The following is a 20,892-nucleotide window of genomic DNA, read 5'->3' as shown; positions in this document are numbered from 1 at the left end:
AGCTGCCAAAAATCCCATTTGCAGTGCTAACACTTCAGTAGGGGGTTAACAGTGCCAGGCATCAGATGGATAATTCCCTTCAAAATTATTGTTTTACCTCACTCCATCCAATTACTCAAGTTGTTTTGCTATCCCACAGATCTCTCCCTTAATGTCAACAAAATGATTACAGCCTACAACAGCAGCAAGATGTTTCACCCACAGGAGCTCTGGTGATGTTTTATGGCACGAGATGTTGAAAGCAGCGTTTGATGTGTAAATGTCAGGAACAGTCAGCTTCCCTGTCACCGAGCAAAAACACACAAACACAGGCACCAAAAACATCCCAGGGCAGCTAAATCAAAGTGGAAATGGCCAGCACAAGTGCTGGTGGTGGTGTGGAAAAGGCAGCAGCCCAGAGCTCAGTGCTGCTGGGGCTGTGCAGCATTCCTGCTTTGGGAATTGTGATGGGCAGCACAGCCCAGCCCCTCTGATGCTGAGCTTCCCAAAACTGGCTTCTGCAATTCCAGCAGATTGATCAAAACTCAGTGTTTGCCAAGGAGCATTTATGAATTCCCTGGTGCACCAGCACTCCTCTTGCCTTGGTAATGGAAGAAAAGAAAGCAGTTTGATAAAACAAGCCAGATCTGAAGGCAGAAGATACTGAAATCTGGAAGATTTAATTGAACATTTTTATTACATATTTTTGGAACCTTCATTATCCCCCCCACCCTCCAGGAATTTAATTACCTAAGGAAAATTGTACTACTGATTACAAGATTGCAGGTTTATTTTCACTGCTGAGAACTCTCTTTTTTTTACAGCTCACATTACACTTGCATGACTTGTTTTGTAACATCTTGAAATTTTTAATGCTATGTTGAGGAAAGGTACTTATATATATATATATAGATGAACCAGGCAGAATACTTGATTTGCAGTCTTTTTGAAGGAAAAAGTGTTATTTTCTTGGTTTGAGTAGGCCTGTATATGGTTTCTTTGAGCTATTGGATAATGACTTTACAGGATTGCCTCCAGGATGTGCCTTGTGTTTTTTCTTCAGGGCTGGGTGCAACATGAGGAACTGAGAGAAATGTCTTTAAAATGCAAGAAGGAATGTTTTCTACAGGGGAATAAAAATAAATTATGCAGGAATTGTGACTACATTGTGTATGAAATTAGACTGGCAAGTATACTGTGGTAAATATCTGACAGATAGGACAACAATTTAGCCAGATTCTCAGTTTTTCCAATAAATCATTGCACCTGGGTCTTGTAAATCATAATTCATGTCAGCCAGCACTGCACAGTGAGTTAAGGTCAGGAGAGATTTCTAAAAGTGTTATGATGATTATCTAACAATTCAGTTAATAGCCATAGAATTGGATGAGATTTTTGTCATTTCCCATGTCATAGCAACAGAGACCTTTGACTGAAACAACATCATGAATATTGGATAAGATCCTGCAGTGCTGCTTCTCCATGTTGTGATATTATCCAAAGATGAAGGTTACAAATACATGGATTGTACTGTTCATTTTCCAGTGGGTAAAAACAAAGAAAAAAACCCCCCTAAACAAGTTTCAATACACAACTAGATATAATATAGCTTTTTCTTTATATATATATATATATCTGTATATATATCAAGTAAAAAAATCTAAAATAGTTGGAAGTAAAAAATGAAAAAATAGCTGATAGTGTTATTTTTTTTCTTTACAGTGATATGGTAGCAAATACAAGACAAATGAATAATAAACCTTTACATAAGGAGTTCTGGTCCCACCTCCATCAACAGAGCTCAGACTAGAATACAAAATGGAACAAGGTGTTTTTTGCTTCTTGGCTACAGCTTCTGCAAGTGACAAAAGTTATGTTGATAAGACAGAAGAAAATTATAGCACTACACAAAATAAAACTCCAAAGTGTTTTCCAAAACACCTTATAAACACCATAGGGTACAATTGACTTCTGAGCTGAGGGAGCAAACGCAGAGCATCACCAAGTCCTACTGAGGCTGAAAATACTGCATGCTTATCCCGACCTCAAAATGCATCTTTTTTGTGCCATCCTACTGTAAAAAAGCCCAACCAATGCTTTCCTCCTCACCCCTGCAGCCAATATTAAAAAAGCCAAAGCCACAAATCCATTGAACAGACTGAACCGGTGTGAGATGCACAAGTGGTCGGCTGCCCTTTGTCCAGCAGTGAATTTCCCCAGAATCTTTTACACCAAAAACATCAAAAAGCCTGGCCAATGATCACACTGAGCCCTGTCTTGGCTGTAGAAAAAGAAAATACTAATCCCAGCTCAAAACATGATCATAGAGACGGTCAACACAAAACAGTAACTTCTTCAGTTGTCTGCATAATAATAACATCATGTTTGCATATAGAACAGCTTTTGCATTATTGCTCTACTTAGAAGAATATAGTAAGGAACTTATACCAGACTTGCACATTACAAACTTAAGGTTCTTTGGTGAAGAATGAGAAGAACAGTATTTTCTCTGTGGTTAGATTAGGAGGGGGATGCTCTCCTATCTGCTGATCCTCTGGATCCTCTCGCAGAGCAGGGACAGGTACTGGGTCAGCTTCACCATGGCCACGATGGCCACGCCGCCCAGCATCATGCAGGTGGGCCAGAACAAAGAGTGGAACAGCACGTTGGAGCTGTACAGCTTGGTGAGGATCACGTTCTTCTGGACGCCCTGGGGGTCGTAGAAGCAGGAGAAGCGTTGGTACTTCCTGAAGTTTTCCATCACCACGTTCACCAGCGACATGGATTCCTCGTAGTTCTTCCCGCATTTGGGGATGTAGGAGCACTGGGGAGGAAGCAGAGGGAGAGAAACGTCTCCAAACCTGTTGCAGTGGCTGTTTGCAGGTGGCAAGTGGGGGATTCTCGAGATGATTATGCTTTTCATAACAAGAGTGGAATACTATTACACTAATAATACATTTATCACAGCAAAACTCAATATTTTGCACATCTACAGAATTTCCCATTGGAGAACCTCCAAGTGCTGTTCAAACATTAATGCTTTAATCTGCACAGTGCCTTGTGAGATAGGTGAATATATTATTACTGCTAATTTACACATGCAAAAATAGAACTGATGAAGTACCTCTTCATCTTAAGTGGCACACATATGCTCGCAGTTAGATGGGTAATTGACTTTCTGTAAATACAAATCTGCAGTTTAGGATCTCACTTGGCTGGGATCAAAGTGATCACAGTGGGCACAGGAGTTCACTCAGGGGAGAGGGATGAGAAGAGACCTTTACACAAATATTCTCACAGGGGTAATGCCTCAGCTGGAGACAAATATGTAGTCTGGGTTTTCCTACTGGCAGCCTCTAGCTGAAAATCAACTTGGTTTCCAGGGTGGCTCTTAGTGATGTTTTTCCTTTTGATCCCAACATAAGTCCAAAAGTTCCTTCTCTCTGAATATGATCCTGGAATTTCAGTTTTAGTCCCAAAGGAAATAAGATTTGGGGGTGGCTCTGTCTAGCACAGTTGCAACCTAAATTTCCAGGGAATACTAAAGACAAGTTATTTAATAAACTGCTTTATGGAGTCCATGCATTGAAGATATTCCATGGGAAAGGCAGGACAGTGGCCCTGGTCTCTGCTGAGCAGTCCCTGCCAAGAGCTGGTGTGGCTGGAGAGGTGGGAGGCAGAAACAAGGACTGAGGCAACATCTGCACAACTTTTAACCTAGAGCAGAAACCCCTGAACCTGCTGCTGCTGCTGCTGCTCTGGAAGATATTGATGGGAGCAGCCCAGGGCTTCTCACTTCCTTCTCTCTTCTCTGCACTTACACCCCACCAAATCTGAACGTTTTCTACTCCTGCCCAGGATTTTGATTAACTGCTTCAGGAGGAGTGGAAATCTGCTGCTTGGCTTCTTGTTGGACATGCTGGGGGAGACCCAGCAGGCTGCTTGTCCTGGTGAGAACCTGAAGTAGCCCCAGATAATTTAATGAGGAAGTGAGTTTTGCAAAGGAAAAAAGATGTCTTGATTAAAATAATGTGACCCATGAGTTTTGATTATTACTGTTTTAATGTACATACTTTGTAAATGTCCCTCTGTTCTTCTTCGTGACGTGCTGTGACTTCTTTTTTTAACACACTGCAACAAATCTCTAGTCCTAATTATGATCAAAGGATTAACCTCATAACAGGATCTGATTGATTCATTGGCAAGTTATTAACACAGGATATGATTTGAAGCATGGCAGAGAGATTGTCTGTCATTAGCAGACTGGAGCATTAATGGTGGAGCGTGGCCACACTGCCATTATGAATATTTCATGGAGCTCTAGAAATTAGAGATGAAAAATATCAGAGCATTAATATCTCATCCATCTTGCTGCTGGTGCGTGTCTGCTCCCTATAGGATATTCTCTTGTACTCTGACCAAATTTGTCTTAAATGTCCAAAGTCAGGATCCCTCTTCCAGTGCCCATGAGTCTTTAATAGATCATAATCTACTAAGTAGGGGAAATTTCTCAGTGAAGCATTCCTCATTTTCCTTTAATAAATTATCTGTTGTCACTGTCATAAGAGCAATATTTCCAGTTCAAATCAGCTTGTATTGTGTTTTTTGGAGGGGAATTTGGTTTTTTTTCCTTGTAATTTTTTGCTATACATTTCTGTTTCTGAAATTCCTATGAATTATCCTGAATGAGGTGATTAAATGACAACTTGGCCACTTTTTCAAAATACAACTTCCCATTGACAGAAAACAGAATATATGCAGTTTTCTTTGTTTTCCATAGTTTAAATTTTCAATAGTTTTCTCCAATGCTTGGTAAGAAATTTTATACACACAACTTTTTTGCTGTACCATGATGTAGATGATTAAATCTATGCTGGTTTTTGGCACTTGTGCATTGTCAAACACTTGGAAATCTGCAAGTAAACAAAGTCTGGTACTCTACTTCAGGTGAAGATCCTGATACAGCATAAGAAAGGTGATTCTTGTGTTCCTTGCAATCTGAGCACAAGAAGGATCTACCAGACAATTGCAAATAGAAGTTGTCATAGATGTTTTCATCTCTACTTTCCTAGCATAAAGGATTGGGTAGGTGTCCTGTCTGAACTACCTCTGGACACACCCAGTCCAGTGCCCTGCTCAGTGCAGAGCTGCTCAGGGACTTGTCTGAATATCTCCAAGGATGGAGATCACACAACTTCTCCAGGTGAGCTGGAGGCAGTTTCCCTTAAATCAATGAGGATACACTTGAAAGGCTACTGCCAGAAAAGTCTCCAGTTCAGACTGGGCAGTGAGATACACAACTCTCATCATATGTCTGTGGCTGGGATTGGTGTCCAAGCTGAGCCTGGAAACCCAGGCAGGATATGCTGTGGTAATATTTGTGAGAAATACTCTCTTTTGGAAAGTGCAGCAAGTTTGGAGAAGGGTTGAAGGAGGAGTTCTGTGTCTGGATGGGCTTGAATTGATTCCTCCAGATGGAATTCTCTGTTGCAGCTCTAAAATTGGTCTACTGGAATCCACAGCTGAGCAGCTCTGTTTCCCCTCCCTGCACCAGGCAAACTATTCCTGGCTTATAAATACCTGAGTCTTCAGTGAGAAACCCTGAGAGTACACATCATTTCTGAGTCTCAGGCAGTTACAGCTGATTTTGGTGATTAAATCCCTCTTGTTGTCTATTAATGGAGAACTGATAGAAATCAGCAGTAGCTCCAATGACATGAGAAGAGTCAAAATTACATAATATGAGATCAAAATGGGGCCTCTCTAATTGCTTTAACTACCACAGCCCTTCCTCATGCTGACAGCCTGGCTCTGTGGCTGATTTACCTCTTGCAGAGGCTGTTAGAGCCTTTGGCAGCTGAGGAAGGAAAATACAGCCCTGGAAACATTTGAACTATTTAGTCTGTGGTATTGACAAGGGGCTGGGCTTGTCCTAAAGGCTAGAGATAAAGTAGGCACAGGGAGAGCAATGAAAAACCATAAAAAATCTTATGTTCTTTTCTTGGAAAGACTAGAGCAGCTTGACAGATATCCTCTGACTTCCCACTGATTCCCACCAGAGACTGGCAGCAGCACGCTGTAGATCTCAGTTTAAATTGTACCTACTCCTTATTCCACCTTCTGAGCTGACAGCCAGGTTAGACAGCAATTCTCCTGGATAAACCATTATTTAAAATCCATGTGGATTTTGCTCTGTCCATGCTGGCTGGTGGGGAGAAGAGAGAGGCTGCAGGGGCTGCTCTGTCTCTGTGTGGGTGCTCAGAAAAGCAAAGACTTGGTGCAGGGGTACTGACCTTTTGAAGGTCACTGGTGTTGACCTTGGAGTGTCAGGACTATTGTCCCCAGTAATGTCACAGCTCACTGAGCCAGGCACAGGTTGCTGGGGTTTTTTTGTTTTGTTTTATTCTTTTTGTTTGTTTGTTTTGTTTGGGTTTTTTTTGTTTGCTTGTTTGTTTTGGTTTTTTTTTTTTTTTTTGGTTTTTTTTTTTTTTTTTTTTTTTTTTGTTTTGTTTTTGTTTTGTTTTATTTTGTTTTGGTTCTTGTTTGTTTGGTAAGGGTAAAGACAGGGAGCACAGATACACAGATCTAAGTGGATGGAGAGAGACAGCTTAGCACCCAGCTGGAGCATCACCCCCCAGCACTGCCCAGGACTGCATTCCTGCTGCTTGGGGATGCTCTCTGGCCAGGGAAGAGGGGAAGCACATCTGGAATGCTGAGACTGGTTGTGCTGATTTGAGCTTGGAAACTCTGCTGATCTGAGCCATGAGCAAGAAGACAGGTAATTTATAGACATTGCAAACTTCCACTCAGAACTGCTTTTGCATTCAGGTCACACAGCCAGCAGCATGTCAGGAAAACCTAGGAATCCTCCTGAGAGCAGAGCTTAACCTGTAAAACAACCTTGGGCTGGAGAAGTATTAACTGTGCCTACACTAAATTAAGAGGAGGTGGCATGTGGGAAAATTTCAAAGTCCATTTCAGCAAACAAAAATGATCAATAACAGAATGTGGAGATTTATGCTGAATCTCTCAATTTATTTGAATCAGTGGAGCCCAGAGATTTATCTGATCTCTTTTAATCAAACTCATTTTGCCTGTGCCCCAGCAGAAAGTGGGTCTGTCCTGCCTCAGGCTTCATGGACAGTGACTGCCTCTCCTGCACTGGTGCCAGAGCAGAGGGGAAAAAGGGGGAAATCTTCATTTCACACTTCAGATCCAGAGGATTCCATCTCTCAGTAAGGAGAGTTAATTATCCAGCAGAATAAACAGCCTAGTGCAACCATGCCACGCTTTGACTAATTTTAATATCACTTCATCTTAATATGCAGAAGTAATTTGTTCTACTGAACAGCTGCCATAAATAGAAACACAATAGGTTACGTTGTCAGCAGCCTGATCTGGGGCTCTGCTGTTCTGGGGTGTGCTTTGCCAGGTTTGGGGTTCAGTGACCTTGGGCAGCCAAGGAGTTAAAGAAAACCTGGCAGCTCTAAGTCTAATGATTGCACTGCATCCCAGCTCAGCCCAGTTTGTATTCTCAGGGACAGAGGTGCTGTCAATATGAAGAGAGGAAGAAGAGAGGGACATTTCCCTGTTCCCATCTCACCTTTCTCTGTGGAAGGAGCTGGAGCTGCCTGTGAAAGGGAGTGATGCACATCCCCACAGGCACACACACAGCTGTGCTGCCACTGCTGCAGACCCTTCTGTGCCTCTGCTGCCTCCTCACCCCCTCCTCATCACACAGCAGCTCTCCCCATCCCACCTGGCTGGAGCTACCCTGCACTTGGCACTTGCAGAAGCAGAGAGGGGAATTCTTCAGACTTGCTCAAAATAATCCTGTTAGTTCAGTGTTTGGAGTCAGGGAACTCCTTGTCTTATTCACACCCCAAAGCCAGGCCTCTTATATTTATGGTCCCCACTCCCCACTCAGCAAACTTTGAGGGTCTTTGCAGTGATGGAGCCCAGCTGCCCTCGGTGGAGCTCTCAGACACAGAGTTTGTCACCAGAGATGGAGATGGGCTCCTGTCTCTCCCTGCCACCTTGCCTGGCCCAGCAGAATGGCCATTTCCACTCTCACTGCCATGTGGGTGCTCCCTGCACATTTCCAGGGGTGTTCACTGTCACAGGGAGTTCACTTCCCTGGGTGGAAGTAACTTGAGAATATCAATGTGACAAGTGCTGGGTGATCCCCTGAAAGGATGAGGGGGCTCCAGCCCTTGGGCACAGCCCCCCATGAGGAATGGATGGAGACAGAAAATTGCCCCTCTCCAGCCATGTGAGCTGGGTTTGTGCACTGATCTCTGCTTTCTCTGCTCTGTATTTATCAGTGGAGCAGGAGCTGGGAGCACTATATTGCTTTAAAGTGAGGAATGGATGTAATGAGATGAGAAGCCCTCAAGAAACCCATTTAGGAACAAATTTTATTCTGTGCTCCTACCTCAGAATTAATTTTCATTGTTTCCTCGGTGTGGTAGAGTAGAAGCTTCTGGCCAGAAGAGGTGAGATTAACATACACCTGCAGGCAGGGGTACTGAGAGATTTTCCAGCACTCTGGACCACAGTTAAATGAGCAGTTAAAGGTTTCTGTGATGGATGCATTGAGAAGTGAGCACTGAGTCTCTTCTGTCCAGACACTGAGCAGGAAAAAAAAGAGGCATTAGAACATGGCAAGAATAGGCAAATAAGCACTAAAGCCAATTCGGGATTCCCATCAGAGATATACTGGGGGCATCTTGTAGGAGCATCTTGTGTTGCAGCAAAGCCTGGGCTCCTTCATGTCACACATCACATCTAGTGTTTTATTCTATAGCACACAAACTTTAGCTCTGGCACAAAATTGCCCTATTCACTTGTGTCTGTGTGTAAATGGAGAGTGAACTGGGACTTTGACCCTGGAGAAGGTGTATTTGAAAGACTGTCAGCAGAGAGAGAAGAAAACTGAGCAGCCTGTGCTGGGGAGAGCACAACACACACGGGGCTGCCTGACAACACCCTGAGCTAAGACCTGAGGGTTAGCTCAAAATCCAGGGCAATTTAAAGTGAAGGTTGAGAGGACAATTTTGAATTAGCAGGGTATGGATTCTCATGTGCATGAAGCCCTCAAGTTGTACTCATGCTGCTCTACCTATGGAAAACCTTTCCTGGTGGCAGCTTGCTCAGTTTTCTGTAAGTTAAGTCAGTGGTTGTAACTTTTCTGGAGGATTTCATCTCATCCCCAGCTCATCAGAGGCTGCAACTGGAACGATGGAGCTGTGCACTAGCAATGTTTGCTGGCATGTATTTAAAAATGTGCAGCTGTGTTTCCCTTGGGGAAAGGGCACAGTGAGGGCTCTGCAGAGAGCCCTGTGTGGGCTGGGGGAAGGTTTCACCCCTTTAATCCTGCTCAGCCCATCAGCTCACCCCCAGTGGGACTGTCCTGCCTACCATGAAGGGAATGAGGGTCTGCTGGCCCCTCAAAAAACCTGTGAGAGGCCTGACACAGTTCGTGATATCAAAGATTCCTGACTAATTCTATTGCTGTTTTACTTTGGCAGTAATTCTGCTTGCATATTCCGTTTCACATTTATATTAAATTATGCTATGTTTTCAGGGGGGAAATTGAATGAAAGGATTTTTCCCCCCTTCCAGGCAGTATTTGTTGGAGGGGTATTGCTGTAAAGGAGAATAACCCCTGAGGAGATCTGTCTGTGTGGAAAAAAGTGACAGCAAAGGCTCCTGGGTTGTCTTCTCCTCACTTTCACCTTTCTGGCTGCTGTTTTATTCATGCAGGGGGGTAATAAAGTGACACCTACCCACTACAGACTTGTGAAGATGGAATAGTTGATATTTTGGTGGTGCTTTGATATCTCCTGGCATTTTTTTTTTCACATATCATATAATATAAATCAACTCCTTCCACGTGAGTGATTTTGACCTCAGCAGCCTCTGCAATTGACCCTGATATTGCTGAAAGATCTGGGAGAGCAATTTGGAATAGCAAATGCCCTTGAATAGCTAACAGATCTTGATCTCAGTTTTCAAAATCGAAATTTTGCCTTGATTTAAAAAGAGGCAAATAACTTTATCACATAAATAAGGTGCTGTGAATCACTACAGCTCATCCTCATCTGTATTCCTTATCACTGCAGGGTCAAGAGGGAATATTTTCATGCAGTGCACCAGTATAATTGAGGATGTTCACACCAGTTAAATGTGGGCATTTTTTGCATGTGCCTAAAGAAGCAGCCTGTGGTGTTTAATCCCAAATGTTCCAGGTACTGCCCTTGCTTTAGTGTGGTTTGGGGCATGGCAGATTCATACTTTGATCCCCAGTTATACATTTTTCATTCTCTTAACTCCACCAATCAGGGCAGAAAAAAACCCATCACAGTTTTACTGCAGTCTGGGCTGGATTTTAAATGGGGCTGATGCTTGAAAACTGATTGCAAATGTTGTTAATGAATCACAGTCCAAACTCTCTGCTCAGTGGCAGAGGAGGAAACCAGAGAAAACCTCAGAAAAATTAAGTGCAACACAGGAATAATGAAAGATGGTCTTTGGCTTTCAGCAAATTACTATCTTTCACGAGGATTTCACTTGTTAAAATGAAAGCAATAACCAACATGGAAAACTGCATGCTACAAAGAGCTTGATTTCTTTCCCAAATTAATTCTCCATCCTTCATTTGGAAGCAGACTGTTTCTCAAGGCTGCAAAATAATTTTTGGGTTTTTGTTGTGTGTCTTAGAAGCTTGTAAGGCTCAGCAGACTGCAGGCCAGCTGATATGGATATTGCACTGCTGCTAAACTGAGCCAGGTCTGCAGCCTGTGGATTGAGATTTTGTCAAGCAGGGATCTAATTCTTGCCTCACTTTATACCAGAATTACTCAAACTGCTTTCACTGTGCCTGTGCCTAATCTATCCTGGGGCAAGCAAGTGCAGAGTTAGGCTTATGTCATCCAAATGAACAGCTACAAAACTTTAATAAAAAGAGTCAAAACCACACAGAGTGAGGTGGAGCAGGGTGTGAGAGCAGGGATAATTGGATAATTGGAGTTACCTTTGCATGTAGGAGCGCAGCAGGGTGATTCCCAGCAGGAAGTACATCATGATAGAGCACACCATCATGGCCAGCCCCAGCAGGATGGCCCTGTCCTCTCCAGCTTTTAGGGCTGTGACTGTTTTCCTTTTGTCCAGCAGGTCGTGATCCCTGATTTTTTGGTAAATATTTCTGAGGTTGAAAATAATACATTCTTATGTGAAGTTCATATTTAATCATCAATGCAGATTCTACAGGGTGGGCAGTTCCACCTCCATACCCATCTCCTGGCAGAGAAAGGCTTAAAGGTCCTCAGGTGTCCTTTTTCAACGGGTTCACTCTGACCTGGTGGAAACTTATGCATCTCCAAAATAAATTACAGCCATTTCTGAAAAGGTAAAAACCCCTTACAGCAAATACAAACATTAGACACTTGTGCCAGCTCAGTAAATACTTTGGTACAGCCTGTTTGGCTCAGGAGAATTATCCCAGAGGTGCATTTGACCTGCCAGGGCCATCTCAGGCCACTAGAAGGTGTTCAGGTGTCTTTTCTCCAGCTGGATAGGGTGACAGGTCTTATGTTACCACAAGAAATAGACTGAGGAAAGTCATCATTAATATTATCTGAAAGGACCATGCTCTCTTTTGATTTACTACAGGCTATGGGTTTGGGCAATTTTCCACCCTGAGTGTGACTCAAAGCTCATGAAACACTATGGGGATTCTGCAATTGTTTTCTGTGGGTTTTTTTTTTTGGTTGGGAGCTTATTTACTTTATTCATAAAACAGCATTTTGGAAGCCCAGTTACTCATTACAGCAAAAGCCCTCATAGAGAATTATCCACCAGAGCTATTTGTTCTGGGATTAAAAAAAAAAAAAGAAAAAGAGAAGAAAAAGAAGATACAACAAACCATTCCCCCTTCAGCAGAGAGTCCTTTGCATTTTCTAACCATAAGTCCTTCTTTCATCTCCGAGCCTTTGATGATTCAATGGGTCATGAGGACACAATGGTGGAGAAGGAAATATTTGAGTACATTTCAAACACACTCAAACTTTGTGGGTTTAAAATGTACTTACAGACCTGAGGCTGGTCAAAATCTCCTGTGTTTTCTGTTATGGTTCTTTTGAATCATCCAGGCAGCACCCGAAGCACCCGCACACCTCTGAGCCCTGGCACCACCATAACATGGACACAGTGGGAGAAGTTCCTCTTCTACTGTCTGCAAAATGCCAGGTGAGCAACATCAACGTCACTTTGGGCTCTAGCAAACCCACCACTCCTTTCAGCTGAAGCCACCGAGTTTCACTCATCCGTGGAAAAAAAATATAAATCACTGAGTCAGGTCAACCAGAGAACTTACATTGACTATTAAGGATAAAGAAATAGAGATGAGACAGATGTAAAATCATACATAAACACAGCTTGTACAACAGCAAAAAATATGTTTAATCATAGACTCCCTGAGACTGGAATTGAATTTCTATTTAGATGATGAGTCATAGTCAGGAAAAGCACATATGGTGTGGGGTTTTATAGCAAAAATCTTGCTTAGATGGTATTGCAGTCAATAATCTCCTGTACCTAAGAACCCTTGAGTTTTTTTTATCCAACTGTAGTTTACATCTTTAGGTGTCCATGGTTTCTCTTCAAAGCCATCCTTTAAAGCTTGTCAGTGTTTTCCTAGTTGGAAATGAAATGGTAATTCAGCCTGTCAAGATTTTCTCTGCTGTTCGAGAGAAAAAATATATTGTAAACTGGCAGATGCAATTGCTTTCAAAGAAGTAATGTAGAGTAATAATCTAATGTTACTTTTCTATTATTATTTATCAAACTGTATTTAACTGCTGCCAGTAGGATTTGCATTGCTCCCAAATGGAAGCAGACAGGAAGGCAGAGATTGTCATGCAGTTCCAGCACATTAAACCATCACACAGCATAACTTATGTCAACGTGCAGGCATAAAACAGGCCCAGTGCAATCACTCACTAATGCCATAGCACATAAAAGGGATACAAATGGACAATTTAAAAACAAATAGCTAATTGAGGTTGGTTACAAGTGCTTCCCACGTGGCCTTGAACCAAGGAACATGCCATCAGAGGTAAAAAAAGGATGGACTGAAGGGTGTGTAGTGAAGATGAGCTACCTGGCAAAGGTGGCTGGTGACCAAGCTCACCTGCCTCAGGAAATAAAGCTAAAGAAAGCTCTGCCTCAGAAATGAGGGTTGGAGCCCTGCTTCCATTGCTCCTTTGTAAATATTTGTTATTCAAAGCTCTGAACAACAGCAAAGTGATAGCCTGGTACCCCTCACTGAAGGTTTTTTTCCCTGAGTCATCATTATCAATCATCCTCCTCCTCCTCGTGCCTGCACTGGGGAGCTGCCAGTTCTCTTTGGGTGATACTGGGAATGTCTGTTGTTACAAAACTTAAGGTTTTTGCCCCTTGGAGCCCTGGTTTGGGGAGCACAGTATGTTCTGCCCAGTGCCTGTCCATGAGCAGTCTCACCTCCCTCCCCAGGCAGCAGCAGTGCCTGCACAGGAGCAGCTGTGGCAGGGTGGGTGCTGTACCTGTGAACTCCTGGCACAGCCCAGGGCCTCTCTCTGCTCGGTCAGCTGGAATAATGCCTGCTTAGCTGGCTGATTTTGGATCCCAGAGCTGCCCAGGCACAGCCAGCTGCCTGCTGTGCTGTGTTTAAGCACAGCTGGCTGCACCCAGACACTGCACATCGAGTGACCACCCAACACCTGTGATTACCTGAGATCACTCCCTGTAACATCCAGGGGGGCTCTTGGTTTCTAAAGAAGCCCCAGCTGTCAGAGCACAGGGGCTCCCTGACCTCTGCAAAGGCATTTCATAGGAAGCAAGCCCCCAAGGACTAAAGATCTTAGTGCCCTTGATCATCTCCAAACTGCAGCTCTCCCCTGCTAAATGTCCATGTTCTTTCTGCCAAATTGCTCAGAGGATAAAAACTGGCTGCTGTCCCCAGGCTGAGGTGCCAGAGGGATCTCAGCTGTGCCTGTGCCTGGGTTTCCCTCCCCATGTCCCTGCTCAGCAGCAGTGAGGGGATCCCTCTGCAATGTGCCCAGCAGATCCTTCTGTATCTCCTGCTCCAAAATGAGCTGTGCTAAGAGCTCTGTCAAGAGTGCTAAGTGTCCTCATGGGAAAGCTAGAATAACCAGGCACCTGCAATTACTTGATTTATTTCAAATAAAGACAGATTACCTGCCTTCAAAGCCTGCCCTTGCAAATGGCCCATGTTGTGGTACTGAGGGAGACTTTGCCTCCTCTGGCACCACACTGTCCTGGGGCTGCTCAGGCAGGGATGCCTGCCTGCCTGAATATTCCACAATGGCCTTGGATTCACATTCACCTCTCTGATATCACAGTTCTAATGCAGATGTCACTCAAATCACCTCATGGTGAAGTGTTACTGATATCAGGAATCCTTGAATGCAATGGTCAGAAACTGCTCCTGTATCTTATCTGCAGAATTCCCTGCTCAGGGATTTTTCTGCTCAGAAGCCACCTTCTTTACATTTTTCTTTACAGGTGTATTTGGCTTCACCAGTTTTTCCTAGTAGACCTATGGCAACAAGAAATCTCTCTGGAGAACTCAGAATAGACTCAGTGATGGTTGTAGGTGGATTCCTATAGATAATAACAGCTTTGTTCACTCAATTCCTCCCCTCTTCCTCACCAGGCTGGACAGAACCAAACCAAACCAAACCAAACCAAACCAAACCAAACCAAACCAAACCAAACCAAACCAAACCAGTGCTTTGTTTTGTTGCAATGGTGTGGAGGGACTCTTTGACAGCTGAGAAAGAATGAAGGCTCAACTAGTTTTCCAAAGCATAAAAAGTGGCAGCTGGGGAATTGTCAATGGGTAAAACAGCAATGAAATACAGATATTCTGGTGCTGGTCCTGCAGAAAGAGATGCCTGAGAGATACCTTCCAGCCAGGAGAAGGTGATTCCTTCAGAGCAAGTGCCTCATTGCAGCCCAGTTAATATTATGGTGCAACCCCTCAAAAGTCTGTGGTTGTAGCATTTGCTGGGTGACAAGTTTGCTGATCCATTTGACAATCTCCTGTCTGAAGTTGAAAGAACAAAATTCCTGGGCAAGGGTCGTTTAGGGTGAGTCATTTTTCTAAAAAGCACCACCTGTTTGATATAATGATGGCACTGATGACCTTACATGTGTTAAAATCACTCCCAGACACTGGAGGATGAGTTTCTCCCACTAACAGCACTTGCTTTGTGTTCACACCTCTCCTCTGCAGTCCTCAGGCTGCCATCAGCACTCTCTTATTTCCATCTTATTTTCCTCCCTTTCCCTCCTGCATTTTATTAATCACCCACAAGGTACAAAGAAGTTCAGTGTCCAAGGTACAAAGTGCAGCTCTACAGAAACTCTTGGAAATAAACCCACCCAAAGGCTTGAATTTACCATGGCTGGTGTGTAGGCACAGAGATGCTGCTGCCTGTTCCTGCTCCTGCAGGCAGCAGGGCTGAGCTCTGCCTGGGTTTGTGCTGACCAGACTTTGCTGAGCCCTCAGCCCAAGTTAATAAGCCTGGCTTCAAGCCACAGGCTGTGCTCATCAGGAGCTTCCAGCCAGCCCAAAGTGTGGGCAGATATCTCCTCCAAGTGCCCAGCCTTGGACCATGACAGGGTTCCAATGCAGGAGGACATTAGCCTGGGGAAAACTCAGTTCAGGCAGAAGTACAGGAGGCATTTAGACAACCAGCTCCAATGCTGCAAAGCTGGCCTTTCTGTCTTCAAAATATCTGTTTGGGATCAGATAATCCAAAGATCTATGCAACCTTTGCAGGAACATCCAGCAGATTGGCCAATTCTCCAAAGAATCTGAGGGTCCAGCTCTGCTGCCTGGATTCAGGAATGCATATTCCCAAGCAGATGCCAACAGTAATGTCTTATTAGAATTACTGAGGAGTGTGTTTTGGTAATTGGCACTGTACATACATTGATATCTGTTTTAGTTTCACTTGAGTGATTTACACTCAATTGTGACTGTGAGAGGAACTGAAGGAGAGGTGGGAAGGGGCAAAGGAAAGACAAGAAAGGCAAATGTGTCCTTGCTGTGACAAGACAAGCTGTCCAGCAAATCTTACTGCAAGAGAGAGGGATTTTGGAAGGATGAGTCTGAGCATTCCTGACAATTATTCTTTCATCATTGATATTCAACTTCTTTTATTCCCAACTGAGCACTGCCTTTGTCTGTGGACTTCAAACCTCTCCTTGCCTCTCCTTCTCTTTGTCACATTTCCCTGCTCCCCTGGGAGATCCAGTAACTCATTTATTCCTCTGTGTCCTTCAGCCTGTTCCCTCTAGCAGCACCACTCAAGTGGGCTGGGGAGCCACAGCTCACTTTCAGCAGCTGAACGACCCCAGCCACTGTGCAATGTAGTGCACACCTGCTCACCCTCACACATGGCCCTGCACAACCAGAAAACTTCTCTGGCAGCTGGATGCATCACCCAGATGTGCAACAGCTGTGTGGGCAGTGATCTGCCTGGGGCACAGTGTGGCTGAGGGCTGCAGGCAGGACACCTGCACAAGGCTTCACAGGGGTTGGGGCTGCATTCCTGTGGCTGGGGATTAATGTGCTTTTAAACCCAAATCAGGGATGGTCACAGTGCTGCTGGTGTCCTGGGAACAAGTAAGATTTTGGCCATGGCTCTGGCATTGCCCCTCTGCTCTGCTTGGCACAGTAACCCTGGGGCTCCTGGGGGAGCAGCTGGGGTTGTGGGGCACAGGGAGGACAGGACACCCTTTGCATCCCTCCTTCTGCTCCAGTGCCCCACTGGGAGAAGCCAGGGGCCACACCCATAAGCATCCAAACCCACGGGAGACATGTGGCACGGTGCCATTTACCTTTTCTCATCGTGTCTGTAAGATGTGGATCCCCGGCCACTGGTCCAAATAAACATTTTAGAGGGCTGCCCTGGGCTGGCTCTGCTCGCTGCAGTGGGACGATGGAAGGACCTGGGGGAAGAGGGATAATTTTTGTCACTGCCCATCCAGGGTGGCAGAGCACATGACACCCAGCGTGCAGATCCCCTGTGGCCATGCCCTGTGTGCTCTGGAAATGGAATGTTTGTTAACTCGAGGTGGGATGCAAAATAATGGGGATGAGAGTGTGTTAGAATGGAGAATAAATCCCATTAGCCCCACTGGCAAAAGATGAGGCTGGCTAATCAGGCTTAGCTCTGCTCCACGCTGCAAAGGATTCATGCCATGGGCAAGAAATCAGCAGTAGTTTAGGAAAAGGTAATAGCTGTGTCCAATGTTCTTATGGCAGTATTTGCTGGGTACAAAATGGCTATTGTTTAAGCACATACACACTCTTTACAGGTTTTAGGTTGTTCTGCAGCTCTCTAAGGTGAGGCTCTCAGGGAAGGTGTCTGAATGAGGCACAAATATGAGATGTAAATGCAGCAGTTTGTGGAAATATAATTGATATGACAAAGATATATTTTCCCATGGAGAAATGACTATCCTGAGGCCATTTGGCAGTAAGATCCCTGCTCAAGGACTCCTTTGTTTCACTTCACTATGAGATCTGTTGCCTTTCTCAGGGTCTCTGGCCATATTGGACCTGCTAGTGGGGCTCTGACTCTCCTTGTAGCCCCTCTTAAATTCTCCTGGTTTTAGTGAGGCTCAGTTAAAAATCTTGGTCTCTGATAATTGCCCATTCTTATAAAGGCTGCATTTTGCATTCTTTTACAGCACACCATTGTGTTTTTAATGCATTCAGGTAAAAGCTTAAGGAAAAAAAATAATTCCAGATACCAAATACTTCACTGTGAAGTTTTCATACACTGGGGGCCACTCTTTACCTCACTGAAAAATAAACCTGATGGCTGATGCTGTCAGCAGAGAAGGCACATGATCTGAGAAAGTCTCTAATGCCACTGTCTCCATAATCATACAAAGGCTAATTTCAATATTTGCATAGTGGTGAACCAGGAGAATACTTAAATACCATGGAGGTGGCTGCAGGGGAAGACTGACATGGACAGGAGCCAAAATCCATCTGTGTGCAGCCAGGCTGAGGAGTGCCAAGGGACTGGGCATTCCACCTGGAGCCCCCACCACAGGGTCATGACCCAGCCCCAGGCCAAATTCACACCCTGGTTGGGCAGCTGGCCAGGCATACTGGGCAAACTGGGCAAACTGGTGTGCCTGTCACCTCCTCCCTGCTGGGATCCTGCTGCCCTGCTCAGATGCTGGCTCAGTTCTGGACTTGCAGACAAGGACCTTGCTTAAAATAAGAGGTGGCAATATTTAATGAGGCTTTTGGCTGGATTTGTGAACAGCAAATTGGGCAAGAAGGTGGTCCAAAAGAAGGGAGGAGGAAGGAAGGGAATCTCTCCCAGCCCTTTCCCTGATTCTGTGATCACCATTGCAATCTGAATGCCAAGAACAGTTCTGTTCTTTCCTTACAACCTGTGTAGTTAAGTATTGGGGAATAATCAACAGGATGAGGCACAACTTCCCTGAAATAACTGTAGTTTAGAAGGTAAAGTAGCATCTGCTGGGATCTAATTAATACAGCCAACAACTAAGTGTTTTGATAGTGCTATTGGTCAGAAATGTCACTTTTAAGACCTTGAGGCACATCCTCACACTGCTGGATAAGATTTTACCCACACTACCTCAGATAGCACCACAGTGACCACCCACTCTGCTCCAAGGCTTGCAGGAGGGGCCAGACCAGCTACCCAAGGGCCACACTGCATGCTGGACTGAGCCTGAGGCTGAGCCCCTCAATGCTGGAAAATAAAATTCTTATTTGCCACTGCACTCTTTAGGATGTCACACACTACAGGAAAGCCTGGCTGGTTGTGCTGCCACAGCCTGAGTGGTCCCAGAGCCATCAGGGGATGGTGGTGAATGATATTAGAGAGCCTTTTCTTAATTAAGCAAATCTTGGGCACACATTAGAGGTCATCAGCAGCTTCTGCCACCTGTCTGAGCCTACAGGGACACCTGGGCAGATTTATAAACCCCAGAGCAAACTGCAGGAGCACTGCTGGGCTGGGAGCTGGGTGAGGGGGTGCCAGAGAAGGAAAAGGGGTGCTTCTCTTCCCAGTGAAGTCAGAGTGATTTCAGACTCCCCCACAGTGCCAGTGCCCTGGAGCAGTCCATATGTGGCAGCTTTAATGCTGCCTGCTTCGTTAGTTGAGCAATCCAAGCTAACTACCACTGTTTAACACACAATTGCACACCTAATTTTGTGTAAAATTGTAACACTGATGACATCATAACACTACTCCAGAGGTCAACACAAGTGCCTGAAGTCCATGGCTCCTTCAGGCAGGGTTAGGTGTTAGATAAAAACCTATTGTGCACCAGCAACAATACCAGCTCCCCAAGACCCTGCTTTGAAGGCCTTTGGAGCATTCACAACCTCCAAAGCTGAAACCTTCACCAGCATTCTCTGCCCCACCAGGTCAGTTAACAAACTTCCATGCTCTACTCCCTCCTGGGTAAGTCTCTAGGCAGGACTGTGAGCCATGTTTCTTCACTGCCCCCTCTCTCTTTTCTGGGAAAAAAATAACACTGTTTTTCTTGTTTGTTTTGGTTTTTTTGGTTGTTTTTTTTTCTCCCCATTGCTTCTTAAAGTCAGATGCTGGCAACTTGTTTTTATCATGCAACAAGTGATCAGCCTGTGAACTCATTGCTGCAGGATGTCAGCCTTGTATTCAGAGTGGATTGTGTTATTGCTTGAACAGATAGATCACCTAAAGTCACAAAAATACCTGTTAAAATATCTGTTAAAACAGTGGAGAAGAGATACTTCAAGCTACTTTTTTGACTACCAGGACTGTGTGGGGGATATTCCTGCAGGATATCCAGAAACTGCTGTAGTTGATGTGACTTTGCTAGTCAGGATGCTGAGTGGGACTCTGGGCTTTCTGCCTCACCCTGCCAGAGCATCTCTGCCTCCTTCACTATTTTCACAGTGTGGCATCAACACTGTTGTCTCTTGACATGGTTGCCACAGAGACAGACAAGGAGGCCAAGCTTTGGTTTTCACAAAACACAATTCATTCTTCATCTCTGGGTCTATTCAGAGTAAATTCTCAAGGTAAAGGGCAGAAATGCAGAGTAAAGAGTGCACAGTCTGGTACAAATACATGAGTCTGTGATGCTGTTCCCACTCCTCCCATCTTCTCTTGTTCTCATCCTATTTTTGAACATTACCTGTTGGTGGATTTCATGGAACTCACTAGAAAACCTGACAGGCTGTTCATTTTTTCAGCCATTGCAAGGTGAAGACTTGAGATAGCTCTTATAAAATTAGAAATATTCTGTCCTGTCCTAAGGAATATCAATATGTTCATCCAACAGCAACCACCTGACTGAGTATTTCAGTGTGAAGAAAACACAACAGGGCAGCATTTGCTTCATATTGCTCCAAAAAAGGATGTAGTTCTGAGGGTAAATCACAAAATCCCTTACCTGAATTACTCTACATGTCTGTAGATTTTTTAGCCTTTATTCCTTGTGATCTTTTTACCTTTAACTTCCTTCTCCAATCTTCTTTTTTCTAAGTGTCTCTTTCTATACATGACTACCCAGTGACAACTCATTTCACTCACCTTGGCCATACTGTGTTAGTCTCAATTATTCTGATTTACTTGATTGAAACAGCAAGTTTGAAGAAATCCCTGTGTCCCCAGCTCAGCTAAAAAAGAGGGAGCTGCTGTCACTGCAAGCAAGAGACTCACACCTTCCCTTCTTTGGTGACCTTTGGGCTGCCTTGGGGCAGCCTGGCACTGCCATCAGTTTCTGTACAGGAGAAGTGCTGGTGCCACTGTGGCTGGCTGGGGACACCCAGCCCATCTCCAGGAGGCAGAGCACACAGTG

At 44.5% G+C, this 20,892-nt stretch overlaps 1 protein-coding gene across 6 annotated transcripts in view; it reads right to left on the bottom strand.

Annotated features, from left to right (window-relative positions):
* Positions 1–568: 568 nt before the first annotated feature.
* Positions 569–20,892, bottom strand: part of LOC306806614 (calcium-activated potassium channel subunit beta-2) — a 127,548-nt gene continuing 107,224 nt past the window's right edge. For 2 of the 6 annotated variants that reach the window (XM_079315526.1, XM_079315523.1), the window contains exons 2-5: positions 16,891–17,001; positions 11,015–11,185; positions 8,414–8,609; positions 569–2,803 (exon numbers count right to left, since the gene is read on the bottom strand). In XM_079315526.1, the coding sequence (XP_079171652.1) occupies positions 2,519–2,803; positions 8,414–8,609; positions 11,015–11,185; positions 16,891–16,946 (708 nt within the window). In that variant the 5' untranslated portion in view covers positions 16,947–17,001 and the 3' untranslated portion in view covers positions 569–2,518. The remainder of the gene's footprint in view (positions 2,804–8,413; positions 8,610–11,014; positions 11,186–16,890; positions 17,002–20,892) is intronic. The other 4 variants (XM_079315524.1, XM_079315525.1, XM_079315527.1 and 1 more) reach the window with 4 other exon arrangements.

Source organism: Erithacus rubecula, assembly GCF_903797595.1.
Source record: "Erithacus rubecula genome assembly, chromosome: 11".
Taxonomy (NCBI): Eukaryota; Metazoa; Chordata; class Aves; order Passeriformes; family Muscicapidae; genus Erithacus; species Erithacus rubecula.
This window is presented reverse-complemented; position numbering and strand designations above follow the sequence as displayed.